Source organism: Cryptococcus neoformans, chromosome 5 (assembly GCF_000149385.1).
Source record: "Cryptococcus neoformans var. neoformans B-3501A chromosome 5, whole genome shotgun sequence".
NCBI lineage: Eukaryota > Fungi > Basidiomycota > Tremellomycetes > Tremellales > Cryptococcaceae > Cryptococcus > Cryptococcus deneoformans.
This window is the reverse complement of record NC_009181.1, coordinates 1,010,965-1,024,683: the sequence shown is the minus strand read 5'-3', so window position 1 is coordinate 1,024,683 and position 13,719 is coordinate 1,010,965. Positions and strand designations below refer to the sequence as shown.

Here is a 13,719-nt window from a genome sequence, read left to right as displayed (position 1 = left end):
AAAGGTTTAGGGGGGGGGAACACGTCTTTTTGTCTTGACATTTGTGTTGGGTATCTGTAGTTTTCAGTAAATGCTGCCAGACTGTGACCGTCGATCAAAATAGAAGCAAGTATCATGGAAAATGCATAGTACATGTACAAACATACAAAAAACTTGACCAATCTAGATCTAGAAAGAAGCGCCTCCCCTATTGAGCTGTCAGTTTTGTCCCCGAAAGCAAAACAGTGGAGTAAAAGAACATACTCTGGTAATCTCTCAATCTGGTATCTACGCTTGACGACATACATGAGCGGTACACCAGGAACTTTTCTTATACGCCTTCGGAGATCCCTATCGCACTATGAATCACAGTGTCAGCGTTGTGAATTCATATGGGATGAAATTGGCGTACGGTGGCAACAATGTAGCACTTGTGCACAGTGACTCTCTGGACAAGACAGTCGTCCGCATATGTACCGTTGTCTGTAATGAAAGCGTCAGGAATAGCAGGTCGGGACTTGGAGGAGCGGGCACTTACGGTCACAATGTAATCTCTCAAACCTCGGGTCCTTTGCAATCCTATGATTCTCAAGTCAGCCCCCCTCCCCCCTTCTATATTCTGCATGTAAAAAAAAGTCCACCCACTTCAACGCAAGCCTGTACTTTGGCCCCAACTTTTCCAACTCTGCCAACACACAATCCGTTATGGTTGGGATACATTTGGCCATCAAGCAGTCCATCATCCCCTGCACAAGCTCAATCTTGTTCTGGATCGAGAAATTGATAAAGTTGGTATCCACCAAAATACGGTAAGGAGGACCAAGATCGGTGTTGTGCGAAAGGAAAAGACTTGAAGAGACCTGGGCACTGATTTGAAAGGGTGGTTCATCAGAATTGCAAGCGTCGCGTTTTCCTTTTGAAATGATGCGATACTCACACAGCTTTGCGTTCTTCCGCAGCCTTTTCCTTCTCGGCCTTCTTTGCTGCCTTTTCGACGTTTTCTTTCCTACATTCGGTGGTCAGCACCTGTAATGAAAAGACATTGTGGCTAGACGTACAGCCGAGGGTCGCTGGGCTTGATCATGCGCTTTACGGCGGCGAACTTTCGTGTTTTTGTCGCTTTCCCCTATGGGTCATCAGTCGTATTCTCAGTCGAGTGGTTGCGGATACATACCATCGTGAATATAGGATATATATGCTGTCGAGAAGTAAACACTCTACACGGGTGCAAAGTGAACAGGCGCTTTTGAACTTTCGGGTGTGTTGCGGCAAATCACGTGACGTGGTGTTTACATAATGAGCAGTATTTACCCTGAGGCTGCCTCCACCGGGGCAATTCGCCAAACTGAAGGTGTAAAGTCACTCCCCCGCTGCATATTGCTCTCCCCCGTGCTCCCCCTCCCCCCCTCCCCCGCCATGTCAGCACAAGAACACATGCCGCCGCCGACCCTCAAACGAGCGCGGCCGCACTCCACAAATCTCTCCTCCAGCTCAGCCACGCCCACAGCACAGCCGCCAGCCTCGTCCGCCCTTGCCGCTCCCCATACAACGTCCAGAGCAAAGAGACGAAAGCCAGAGCCCGTCGGTGTCGAAAGGGAGCGCGAAAAAGAGCCGGAGAGTGAGGTCAAGGTAAAGGTGAGCAGCGCTGCCCGGCAGACGATGGGCGAAACGGCGCGGCATCTTTTTTCCGGTCTTCGTTATTGTCTGTCGTGTTGACGTATCGAAACTGATGTGCCCATGCAGATTGACTTTAACGACCTGCCTGTCGAGACACTGTACAAGTACCTCGAAGCGCATGATCTGTTACCCAGATGGGAGCCTTCTCCATGGTCAGAAGAGCCATGTATCCCTCGTATGCCTTTTTTTTTGTCGGGACACCGCGCATTCGAGCATGCCTTGCTGACTTGGTCTTCTTGTTCTCCTTGCAAAAAAGCCAACCAACTATACACGATCCCACCTGCTGCCCCCACACCCGTACCCCCCGCATCTGTGTTCCCCACCAACCATGACCCTTCGCCTCCTCTGGAACGTACACCCTCGATGGCTCCAGGCGCCGAGGAAGATGTCAAGCCTACGATGGGGACTGTTGGTATCGGCGCCGAAGAGTCAGCTGCTGCTGATACTGGCGACGCTGGCGGTGCTGCTGATGGCACAACGTTTACATCGGGAGAAAAGACTGATGGCGCCCAACAAACGAATGGCGCAGAGGAAGCGCACCAAAGCACCAATGGCCAAGTGGAAGGGGGCGAAACGACAGCTGCTGCTCCATCTGGGCAAGGCGAGACAACTGCCGAAGAACCCAATGGCCCGACGACCAGCTACGACGCGCCCATCGTCCCTGTTGAACCTCCTATCAGCCTGGACGCTCCCTCCCACATCCCCTCAACAGCAGACGCACCCCCCGCATCTCCGCACTCCACCCCTCCCCCTCCTACTCCGCCTACAACCCGCTCCAAGACTTTACCCTCCCGTCGCCCCGCGACCCCCCCGCCTCCTTCACCACCTCCTCCTATCAGGCGGGGGGTCATGACCCTTTCCGACGTGCTGGCTGCCAAACACGTCTTGGCGGAAAAGGCGAATGCACATTGGGCAAAAGGTCTGGGAGGCGGTCAGAATAAAGAAAGCGAGACGATTGTCAATTTTTTGTACAAGATGAAGGTCGGACCTGGTTCGTCGAATCCCTTTTAATTTCCTTCCCTTTCTTCGCTTTCGTGTAAAGTTGCTGATACCAATTCGTCAGGACGTTTACTGAGGGTTTACAACCCCATGACATCAGCTCAGCCGCCCTGGCTATGATCGCAAGCCATTTTTCTGTTCTTTTCACTTTTTTTTTGGTTTTTTTTTTCTTTCTATGTTTGCTTCTTGTTCAGTCCGTAATGGGCATCTTGTAGGTCTCATAATTTTTCGTTTCATTTCAAGGGATGATGAATATGCTCCGCAAAACTTTCTGGAAAATTCCAATAGACAAACAGTTGGGCGGGAAACAATAAAACAATTACATTCAAAAGTCATAAAACTACATACTCGGCCTCGCCCCCCTTTTTTCACCAACAAACACCTATCAAATCAAAACACACAAGCAGGTTCGAGCATAATACAAGCTAGATGGTAGGTTACGAATCAACAGAGTGGAGAGTGGTAGGAACGAAAAAAGAAAATAAATAATAACAAAGATCAGACGAAAAACAAAGATGAAACTGTTGATGATAGTGCTCAAAGCTCATCAGCAGTCGAGTCGTCTTCGCTACCCTCCACAACCTCATAGTCGTCCTCACTACCAAGTTGGACCTCTTCACCTTCTTCCTCTTCCCGGCGCGCCCCAGCCACGGAGGAAGACGAGGCAGTCGTGCTTGTTCGCACACCGTCCACGTCAACATACGAGTTGTACGAGATGATGGACAGATTGTCGTCATCATCGTCATCGTCATCGGCAGTAGCAGTGGAAGGGAGGGACGTGATGCCGGAAAGCGGGGAGGCATAAGAGGAGGCAGTGGTGGATGCTGCACAAGGCGTGACAGAAGGAGACGCTTCTGGCTTCGTTTGTTGAACTTGTTGGGCATAGTGGTAGATAAGAGTACCGCAGGGCGCAGCTTCACCGTCACCTTGCTTACCGTCTCTGGAATAAGCAGAAACGTAGCCCGACGAGCCGGGAGTAGTAGGATTGTGGTGGTCAGATAGAGGCATCAACAAGCTGGAAGCGCTCAAGTTCTTGCTCTGAACCAAGTCTTCGCTCACGGTAATCCTATGACATTTTGTCAGCGACCGTTTTTTAATAGTCACGTGGTAAAAGATCGCGACGCCAAAAAAAAAAAAAAAAAAAACACTCACCTAAGACGGAACGGCTGGCCGTACTCGACACCATTTTCATCGACAAATCTCCACGCCTCTCGAACCTCTTCACCCTTTTTGTCGGGAACCTTTAATCCCTCAATCCTCACTTCACCTTCCTCGCCCTCCTTCACATCATCGACCTTGAACTCTACCTTGACCTCTGAGCCCTCGATCTGGATACCGCCGAGGCTACCGTCGTCGTCGGTCTGGCGCACAAGTCGGACGGTGGAGAATGGGTATTCGCTGCCCGAGGCAAAATGCGTGTACTTCCAGATCTTTGTGAAAACCGTGCCGGCGGGAAGACTAGTCCCAGGGGGGATAGTCACGTGTCGCACGAAAGAAAAGATGTCGAGGGGCCCGACGGGCTCCTTGGCCGGTGGGCTACTCTTGTCAGCAGGGGCAGGGGCAGGGTCGTCCGCGATGGAGACCGGGGTTGCCTCTGCAGATGCGGCGGCAGCACTGGCTGGTAAGATGAACTCCTTGTTCTCCGCCTTGGGAGTCACCGGCTCACTCTCCATTTCCTTTTCTTTACCTTTACCCTTCACCTGCTGCGCCTGCTGCGCCTGCTGCACGTCCTGCACGTCCTCGACCTCATTCGCAGGGATGAAAATCTCGCTGACATACTTGGCCAAAGCAGGCGAAGGTGAAGCCTCCTTGTGCTGACACCAACCGCCACCTTTCCTCTTACCAAACGCGTCACCATGCGCATGCGCCGCCTTGTCCTGTTTGTTTCGGTGGTGGTGATGGTGGCCGTGACGGGATGGCCTGACTGACAACTCCCCAGTCAGTTTATCCTGATCGGCAGCCTCGGCAACGCCAAAGCCAAAACCGGGACCGCGGAAAGAGCGGGATTTCTGAGAGTACGAAGACTTGAAATTGACGCGGAGAGGCGTCTTGATCTTGAGCATTGGGTGGTTGTTTGGGTGGATAGTGTTGGGTGCGGCCTCACAGTTTTCGCAGAGGTCATAGTCGGGGCACGAAGGGTGCATACACTTGTAACGTGTACCGTAGATTCGAGTGTTGCAACCTGCATTGATAAATAAAAAGTTTTATCAGCATCAGAAAAGCACAAAATGTGATTGCAAAGAGGAATGAAAAGATTTACCATCACATGTTACATGAGGATGGGCAATTGCTTCCTTCTCCTCCAAAGCAGCGCTCACCACATAATCACTGGACCTGTAAAGCTTGACGAAACTGTGGCCCGGGTGGGACTGGTCGAGACCGGCCGCGCAAGAACTACAGGCATCCCAATCAGGACAATTGAGACACTTCCAACGTACGCCTGCAATGTGCAACTGGCAAACATCACATGTGGCGTTGTGGACGCTAAACTCGTCCGAGAGGTTGATACGCTCCTTCAAGTCACGGTGGAGCATGGCCTTGAAAGTATGCGACGTCGGGTGCAGGGCTGAAGTGTTGAGGAGGGGAAGGCAAGAGCCACAGAGATCATAGTCGGGGCAGTGTTCACACTTGTAGCGCATGCCTCGGATCTCCTTTTCGCAACCGTCGCACCAGATATGGCGGTGACGGAATCCTCCTTTGCCGAGCTTGCTCGCTGGGGCTACAACGGTCTCTGGCTGGGTCTGGATCTGAGCGTCAGACTGAGCAGACTGAGCAGACTGAGCGGACTGAGCGGACTGAGCAGATTGAACAGACTGAGCAGACTGAGTTTCGACGAATGCGCCAGGTACTCGGGGCTCGTTTTCGTCAGCCGGACTGGACATCCGGGTCGAGCCCTCAAAGGTGGCAGCAAGCTGATTAGTGAGGTTTAGCAAGAATCCGTCAAGCATGGATTTGATCTCGTGGGCGGGAACGAATCCGTTAGGGTTGTTGGGATTGAGCATCTCAGAAACGCTATCGAGCACACTCCTCAACCTCCTGTCATGGTGATGGCCTCTCCCGTGGGTGTGCATATGGCCGGGCGGTGGTGGCGGCTGTGCATGAGGGGGAGATGGAGGGAAAGGAGAGCTGAACATGGCGGGGTGGGGAGGAACGGGGAACCGGTTGGGGCCAAAGGCAGCGGGAGGAAGAGGCGGCATCGCTCGCGCATGGACGCCAGGGTGGTGGTATGGCCATCCACGAGTCTGACCCCAGCCAGAGTTATGGATGATGGACTCCAGAGGAGGGAAGGGAGGACGGTCCATTTCCTGCGAGGTTCTCCAGGCGGAAAGTTCGTCTTCCGTTTGTTGAGCTCGTACGGCTTCCTCCCTGTTTTCAAAAGCGGCGTAATCGCGCAAGGTCTGGTGTGTGTAGTTTTCGGGGAGGCCACCGTCGAGCTGCTCGTTGAGAGACTTGAGCTGCTCCTTGCACGCGTCTACAGCGTTCTGGAGCTCTTTGATAGACGCACGCTTTTCGTCAGCACGGGAAGTCCAAAAGGCATTGGCAAGGTCGTCACCGTCCTTGACACGCTCATTCGCCTTGTCCTCGAGTGAATTGAGCAGAGCGCTTTCTTCGCCGAGTCGCTCTTCAAGATTGGCCAAGCGAATGTTGAGATGATTAGCAGACGAAAGAAGCTTGTTCGCACGGTGGTAGCCGTGGATAGAGTCAAGCCTTGGGTCGGACGTGAGCAAGATTGTAAACTTTAAAGCTGGGGAGATGCCGATAATGTGCAAGAAGGGTGCTTGGGCGGACTCATATCTGTACGTGGCAAGAACAATGGGAGGACAGGGCAGCGTGTGAAAGACATTAGAAAGGACGTGCGAAAGCGCAGCAAAGGCAGGAAGCGAGTTGTCAGCATAGCTCGTACGACGTTGCAGCGAGGGTTGGGGTGGCCAAAGACATGAACAAGTTGCGACATGCTTTTAAATATGGGACAAGAAACTAAGACTCACTCTTCAGCATCGCAGACGTGCTTCTTGAACATTATCCTTGCATCCCGAGAATCATCCGGGAAGAGCAGGACATTGACCCAGAAAGGATGACATGTCGATGGCAGATTGAAAATGGTTCTCAGCTGTTTCACATGAGAAGGATATGTCAATACGCGGGCGAGGTGCCGAGGTCATAAGGTATCGTTGGAGCGAAGAGTCGAAGAGAAAGCCGCTTCCGCGTCAGCGTCGTTATCTCGTGTGGGGTCAGGTGAGGCTGACCTTTTGCTGTACTTCATAGTATCTTGGGAAGTGGCTTGTGTCAAAGGTGAGACGCCTTGTCTCGTCTTTGAGCGTCGCCTTGATGACGAACATGGTACGGGCGGGGAAGAAAGGGGTTGGAGAGGAAGGAAGAAGGAAGGAGATGGGTGGACCGGCAATATATCGGGCGATGATTTCTCGAGCGATCGATGCGCCGTCTGCGAGCGAGTGACGCGCAGTGGCGACGGTGGCAAATCCACGCGCAACTCCGACAGCTCTCCCGGTCGAGAGTACGTAAGCACACCGGTGTTTGAAGCTGTGGCGCGCGGCCACGTGGCAAAAGTGGCCCAGATTTGGCGGGGGTTTGGGCGGCAGCTGGATGTGTCTGCTGGGTGGGCGGGCCGAAAATGGGAAAGATGGGAGAATAGTCTGGGATGTTATGACATCAGGGTCACATGCTTGGGGCCTCATCCGGAAATGTGGCACCGGGTGCGGGGGTCATCTTCTCTTTCTTCTAGGACTCCCTGCCATGTGCCAGCCCGTATAGATACTAGATTCCCGTATAGACTCTACTCCTCGTTACTGCTTTATTCCCAGCCGCCCCCCACATACACAGGTCAGCCAGCCACCGCCGCCCGCCTGCCCCCCGCCAGCATCACCACACAGCATACAGATACTCCCACCACTCTGTAAGTCGCCTCCCCCGGCCACGTGAAGCCGGCCGCACGAGCGTCCACAGCGGCTGACCGGGCCACAGAAGGATGGCCGCCTCACTCCCGCAAGACGCGCCAAATCCCAACGCCCCCACTTTCCGCCCCTCCCCCACCAGAGCCATCACACTCGGCGGCACGCCCTTCCAGTACAAGACCCGCGCCGCGTCCCAGCCTGCCGGCGAGAGGTTCCAGATCCCCTTCTCCACCCCCAGCTCCGGACGGGGCTCGCCAGGGACGAATGGGAATCACAGTGGAAACGGCCACGGCAATGCGAACGGAAATACAAACGGGAACAGCTACGGCGTGATTGGCGGAACACGGGCCGGAGGAAGGTTTGGAAACGCGCTCGCCAGCGGCGGTATGGGAGCTGCCACGCGTGCAAGCAGCTTTTCTGCTGGAGAAAGGCATGAGCCCAGGGTAGGTCTTTGCTGCATGGAGGAAGCCGTAATCTAACGTCCCGCAGAACATGTCGCTTGGCGGAACACTCGCATCGCACACTGAAGAATTCCTGCCCTCCCGCTCTCGGTCGACGTCTCCGTTCCCCACATTCTCTCCCAACTCCACGCCATCCACATCTCCTGCCGCACTCCGCCAACACCCTCTGCCCCATTCGCCTCCCAGAGCCACCAACAGTGTCTCGAGGTCACGCTCTCAGTCTCTCGCCACGGGTGTCCGGCCGTCCAATGTTGATCGCCCATGGATGGGTCCTCTGAGCAAGGCGGATATGGGAAACCTCGATGCCTGGAAATCGTCCGAACCTTCCAACATGTCCCCCTTTACACGAGGACTGTCTTCTCTCGGTGGCGGCGGCAACACACTCCCCGAACACCCGCGCCGATTCCAAGATCCAACTTACACCTCGGCCAGAGCAGCTTGGGCTGATACCCACTCGCAGTCGACTCAATCCGCTTTGACATCCAGCGTCGCCAAGGCTCTGGGCGGGTATCCTCATTCCGCCGGTTTGGGCTATAACGATCTCTCACCAGGGGCCGGAGGCGGCAATCTGTCTGGCACTTCAAGTCGACGGCATAGCGTATCCGTAGTCGGTGGACCAGGCGGAAGAAGAGAGTTGGTATTCGCGGAAGGAGGCGGGATGACACCCCTTGGGTCTGCCGGTCTCGGTGGCTTCTCCCCCCGAGGAGGCTTGTTTGGATTCGAAACCGATCTCGGAAACGCTTTGAGTCTCGATATCGACCTTGGTCGCGAAGCCAAGAAACGAGAAGAAGCTTTCCATCACGGTAGTTTGCCCAAGTTTGAATTCGAGGGGATGCCTGGAAGTCGAGGTGCTTGGGATGAAGGTGCCTTCCCGTCGTTTGGGACACCGAGCAGGGGAAGGGTAGCGTTGCCTTCCGGTGGCAATCAACCCCAGTCTCAGCATTTTCAGATTCAGCAAGAACAACGGGCGCCATCGACTGAAGAATCCAGACGGTTCCCTCAACCTTCCTTCGATATGCCTCCTCCCCCTTCCGCTATCCGAAGATCAAGTATCCAAGCTGCCGGCCCCAGCCCCATGTCACAAGGGCCACTCGGACCGGTCGGGACCGGTATGCCCCGCAATATCCCTACCATCTCCAACATATCCATGGGTCCTGGACCTATCGGAAGCCCACCAACCCACTCGAACCTTGGCATGCCACCCAGTTTTGGCGGCCCCTTCAATGGTGGCAACGCTCCCACAAGGCAGCCGTACCAGAATACAGCCCCTGGTGGGATGCAGCAAGGTTTCCGACCTCAATATGGTTACTTTTCGGGGCAACAGCAGCAGCAACAGCAGCAGCAGCAGCAGCAACCTCAGGTTAGGCCCGGGCAGATGCCTCAGCAGTCTGGCGGAGGTTACAACAAGCCAATGAACATCCAGCCGCCTCCCAACCAGCCATACACATTCTCGCCATCTTCCTCTCCTGCGTTTACCCAGCCTCCGCCTCCACTTTCTTCTCAGCCCGCACCCGCAACTCATCCCCCAGCTTCCCCCTCCTTCTCGTCCTTATCCCTTTCCGACCTCGGTAAGGGTCTCCCTCTCTCCTCACTCCCTCCCGCTACCCCGCTGTACATCGTCACCTTTAAAGCCGGCCGTCGCGATGTCTACTACTGCCCCGACCCGACTTTACTCATCTCCAACGGGGATTTAGTCATCGTCGAGGCCGATAGGGGTAGCGATCTCGGTACAATCGTGTGTGACCAGCTTACCCCGGTGGAAATTAGGGAATGGCAGGAAAGGCAGGCTACAAAGGCGTTGTTGAGCGGTGCGAGAGAGCATCAGCCTCCGGGCATGGCGGTAGGTGCTGCCGGCGGCGGAGGAGCTGGCGCCCAAGCCGACAGTGCTAGCGCCGGTGGGATACTTGGGCATACCCGTAACCCCTCCGCTTCCGCCGGTCCCGGCCAACCGCAACAACAACACGCACAGCAGCAGCAGACTCAATCTCCTCAGCCATTCTTGCAAGGTATGGAACTCGCCTCCCTCGATATTGACTCGCTTTTGGCGGGTGTAGGTCCCGGTGGCCAGATGGAAGTTGTAGGGACCGCAGTAAGAGGTCCGTTGGCAAAGGAGATTATGCCAAAGAGGATTTTTGCAAAGAGCAGTCAAGGAGCGGAGGAGCAGCAGTGAGTTTCAGTTTCAATTTTTTTTTGTCCATTTTTTTTTGGGAGGCACACGTCGACTGACAATAACATGGGATAAATAGGAGGATGAGAGAGAAGATCCAGGATGAGTATGATGCGATGATGATTTGCAGAGAAAAGGTCGCACAGAGGGGCTTGCCGATGCAAATTGTCGATGCAGAGTATCAGTGGTCAGTTCATTTCTCCATTCCATTTTTTTACGCCGTATCCCATCGTACTGACCCTTATCAGGGATCGACGCAAACTCACCTTTTACTTCAAGGCGGACAAGCGTGTTGATTTTAGGGATCTTACCAAAGAGAACTTTAGGATTTTCAAATCGAGAATCTGGATGAGTATGGTATCCAAAGATGGTGAGTACTACATGACTAATATTCCCGCCGATGGTAAAGCTTTTTTGGCTGATCAGCACCTCAAACAAGATCCACGATCATAAAATGTACTATTGAATCATCTATCGTAACAATCACAGACGTCAAATAAATCGGAGCAGAAGTAGAAACAAATTATTAAAAAATACTACAAAGGGGAAGGCAGGCTGGATTGAAAGATCAAATGTCCATGTATTTAGAGGTTTAACTTTTTAGTAATTCTCGTAACCAGACTTCCCTATTTTCCTTTCCTTATATATATATATATATATACAACTAATCTCTTACAACTTTTGCTAGGATTGATTATTGAGGGAGGTTTTTATCGGTGATCAAATGTGTACAAATACATACTAGTAATGTGGTTAGAAAAGTGCATGGAGAAAGAAGACTAGTAGACTACAAGAAATCTATGTATTATCATCCTCCAGTTCCATCATTTTTGGTCTCTCATCAATCATCCGTTTCTAAGACAATGCATTTTGAACATGGCTGTTTGTAGTTATTCGATTACGCCCGCACGATACGCTTCAACGTTCGGTTAACCCATCATCCGATAAACAAAAGGTAACAACGCGCAAACCAAGAAATAAGATTAAACCCCTATTTTTGTTCTGATACAGTACAACTTCCCCCCCCCCCCATGTACCCATGCTTCACCGCACGTTCGAAATTGTCCCACTCTCAACTTAGCTCTTCCAGCTAGGCGATGTACCGTACCCTCCGGTATTTCCCCATCCAGGTCTCGCCTGACCGTTTTGCTGTTGAGCTGTACCGCCGTTGGGGGCAGCACCGCCGTACGCTGGAGATGTCGGGCTGTAAGCCGGCGACGTCGGACTATATGAAAATCAGCTATAAGCCCACTATGGGAAGAAGGAAAGACCCACCTGTAGGCAGGACTAGTAGGTGAATATTGGGGGCTTGTAGGCGAGTAAGCTGGACTGGCAGGAGAGTAGGTAGGCGAAGTGGGAGAGAATTGAGGACTGGTGGGACTATCATATATGTTAGCTTGATTATGATTCTACTGACGAGATATCCAACATACGAATACCTCGGACTGGTAGCCTGGAAGGGCGCAGGGCTTGTTGGACTGTATGACGGACTTGTAGGTGAAAACGCCGGACTTGTCGGACTGTACCTGGGGCTCGTAGGACTGTATTGCGGAGATGTGATACCACCCATTGGGCTTGTCGGGCTGTAAGCTGGAGATGTGGGAGAATAAGGTGACGCCCTGTTTCCAGCACCCGCACCGCCATAAGCTGGAGAAGCCGGCGAGTAAGTGGGTGAAGATGGAGAGAAGGATGGTGATGTAGGAGAGAACTGGGGAGAAGTGGGAGAATATTGAGGAGATGTCGGAGAGTAAGCAGGACTGGTAGCGCCGTACCCGCCTCGTCCAACCCAAGGGGATGCTGCGCCGGCTGCCGCACCCGCAAACGGAGATGTAGGGCTGTAGGCCGGGCTTGTAACAGCGAATGGTGAAGTGGGCGAGTATCCAGCAGGCGATGAAGGTGAGTAACCTGCAGGAGACATACCGCCGTGCATCGGTGACTGACCATAGCCCATGTAAGCAAAGTTGCCACCTTCGTCGTTCGCTGAACTTTGGATAGGCGAGAATGCCGCGTGACCCAAAGCTCCCTTGTCTCCACCCCACATGGGCGACAGGTTGTCGTAAGGAGTCATCGCACCTCCTGGAGTCATTCCACCAGCCATGCCCCCAGCCATCATGTTTTGCACCGGCAATCGGTGGTCAACAATGACATCCTTGAGCATATTCATGTCAAGTGAAACATCAAAAGCACCAGTACCCATAGGAGCCATCTGACCCAACAACACATTCTCCGCAACACCCTTACAGTCATCCACATCACCCACAGCCGCAGCTTCAAGCAAGATCTCCACTGTCTCTTCGAACGCCGCTCTTGAAAGAGCACCAGCATCGGTTCGGTTGATACCGTGTCGAGTGATGCTCATCAAAGCGCCCTTGCTACACATGAGGTCACACAACAGCGCAAGGTGTCGGTAGTTGACGTAAGAACCACCCATCTCAATAACACCGTTGAGCTCTTTGTAGAGAGCGTTTCGGGCAGCTTCGATACCAAGAGTCTCGTAGACTTCGTAACAGTTGTTGGAGTAGGTTCTGAAAGCATTGACACCGTCGACAGCCATAACCTCCTTCAGGTTGATACCGTCCGTTTCGAGGAACCATTCCTTCTCCTGATCGTATTCACCGTTCTGGGAGACAACAACCTGCTTGCCTTCCGAGATGAAAACTCGAGTAATACCAGTGATACCACCAAGCTCAACCTGATCAAGCAAGGTGCCTTCAATCCTCTTCAGGAACATGTCCTCGTCACCCAACAGTTCTTCATCCTCCTTCTCAGCAACGACTCGAATACGAATAACAAGCTTGGGAGCATTGTCTTCAGAGTGAATAACAAAGACGTCTTTGCCCACGGTCTCGGCAATGGCATCAACGATCTGCGACATTTCATAACCACCTTCAAGCACCTTGGCTCGGTCAAGCTCAAGACGCAATAGCCAAGGGGAATGGAGCTCCAGTCTGATGTCTTCATCGGGGATCGCAAAGAACGCGTCCACAAAGTCCTTGTCTTCTTCAATATCCGTAGAGTCAAGCTTGGGGTCGTAGAAGATTTCAACAGTGGCAGTAATATCCCTCAATCGAGTGTATGTCAATTTCCGCATGATCTGGTGCGCATCCTCTTCGGTCTTGCTGTACTCGGGTTCAAGATAGACGTTTAAAGCAGGAGTTCGAATGTTGACAGCGACGTTGATAATTTCCTTCAGACGGGGAACACCACCAGTAACAGACTTACTCGCCACACCCGCATAATGGAACGTGTTGAGTGTCATCTGAGTGGCAGGTTCACCAATAGACTGAGCAGCAAGAGTACCAACCATCTCGGCAGCATTGACAACAGCCTTGTTGAAGATTTGTTCCACTTCTCCAATGACCCAATCGAAAGCCTCCCTGTTAAGGTGGTACTCTTCCAGAACTCGACGAGTAGCAAGATGGGATCGCAAAAGCATGTTGAACACAAGAGTAGCATTTTTTTGGGCAGCCCTTGAAAGCTTGTCGTCACCTCGCACCACAAGCAGTCTATCAGCCAACGCATC

At 53.0% G+C, this 13,719-nt stretch overlaps 5 protein-coding genes across 5 annotated transcripts in view; 2 read left to right on the top strand and 3 right to left on the bottom strand.

Moving 5' to 3' along the window:
• Positions 1–168: 168 nt before the first annotated feature.
• Positions 169–1,063, bottom strand: CNBE3750 (hypothetical protein; the record flags this gene model as incomplete). Its single annotated transcript, XM_770008.1, has 7 exons — positions 169–187; positions 244–338; positions 392–462; positions 518–558; positions 625–846; positions 917–985; positions 1,038–1,063. The coding sequence occupies 7 exons, from the start codon at positions 1,061–1,063 to the stop codon at positions 169–171; spliced, it is 543 nt and encodes a 180-aa protein (XP_775101.1).
• Positions 1,064–1,275: 212 nt separating this feature from the next.
• On the top strand, positions 1,276–2,775 carry CNBE3740 (hypothetical protein; the record flags this gene model as incomplete). Its single annotated transcript, XM_770007.1, has 3 exons — positions 1,276–1,614; positions 1,723–2,647; positions 2,720–2,775. The coding sequence occupies 3 exons, from the start codon at positions 1,276–1,278 to the stop codon at positions 2,773–2,775; spliced, it is 1,320 nt and encodes a 439-aa protein (XP_775100.1).
• A 417-nt stretch (positions 2,776–3,192) lies between these two features.
• CNBE3730 (hypothetical protein) lies at positions 3,193–6,995 on the bottom strand (the record flags this gene model as incomplete). The annotated part of the gene is made up of 5 exons (XM_770006.1): positions 3,193–3,721; positions 3,808–4,837; positions 4,916–6,450; positions 6,645–6,766; positions 6,903–6,995. 5 exons carry the CDS (start codon positions 6,993–6,995, stop codon positions 3,193–3,195), a joined length of 3,309 nt encoding a protein of 1,102 aa, XP_775099.1.
• A 647-nt stretch (positions 6,996–7,642) lies between these two features.
• On the top strand, positions 7,643–10,649 carry CNBE3720 (hypothetical protein; the record flags this gene model as incomplete). Its single annotated transcript, XM_770005.1, has 5 exons — positions 7,643–8,011; positions 8,058–10,195; positions 10,276–10,383; positions 10,445–10,566; positions 10,636–10,649. The coding sequence occupies 5 exons, from the start codon at positions 7,643–7,645 to the stop codon at positions 10,647–10,649; spliced, it is 2,751 nt and encodes a 916-aa protein (XP_775098.1).
• A 624-nt stretch (positions 10,650–11,273) lies between these two features.
• CNBE3710 (hypothetical protein) overlaps positions 11,274–13,719 on the bottom strand; it is a gene marked incomplete at both ends in the record, with an annotated part of 6,066 nt that continues 3,620 nt past the window's right edge. Inside the window, 3 exons of the mRNA XM_770004.1 lie at positions 11,274–11,421; positions 11,472–11,576; positions 11,630–13,719. The exon at positions 11,630–13,719 is cut by the window's right edge and continues 324 nt beyond it. Of these exons, the coding sequence (XP_775097.1) occupies positions 11,274–11,421; positions 11,472–11,576; positions 11,630–13,719 (2,343 nt within the window). The remainder of the gene's footprint in view (positions 11,422–11,471; positions 11,577–11,629) is intronic.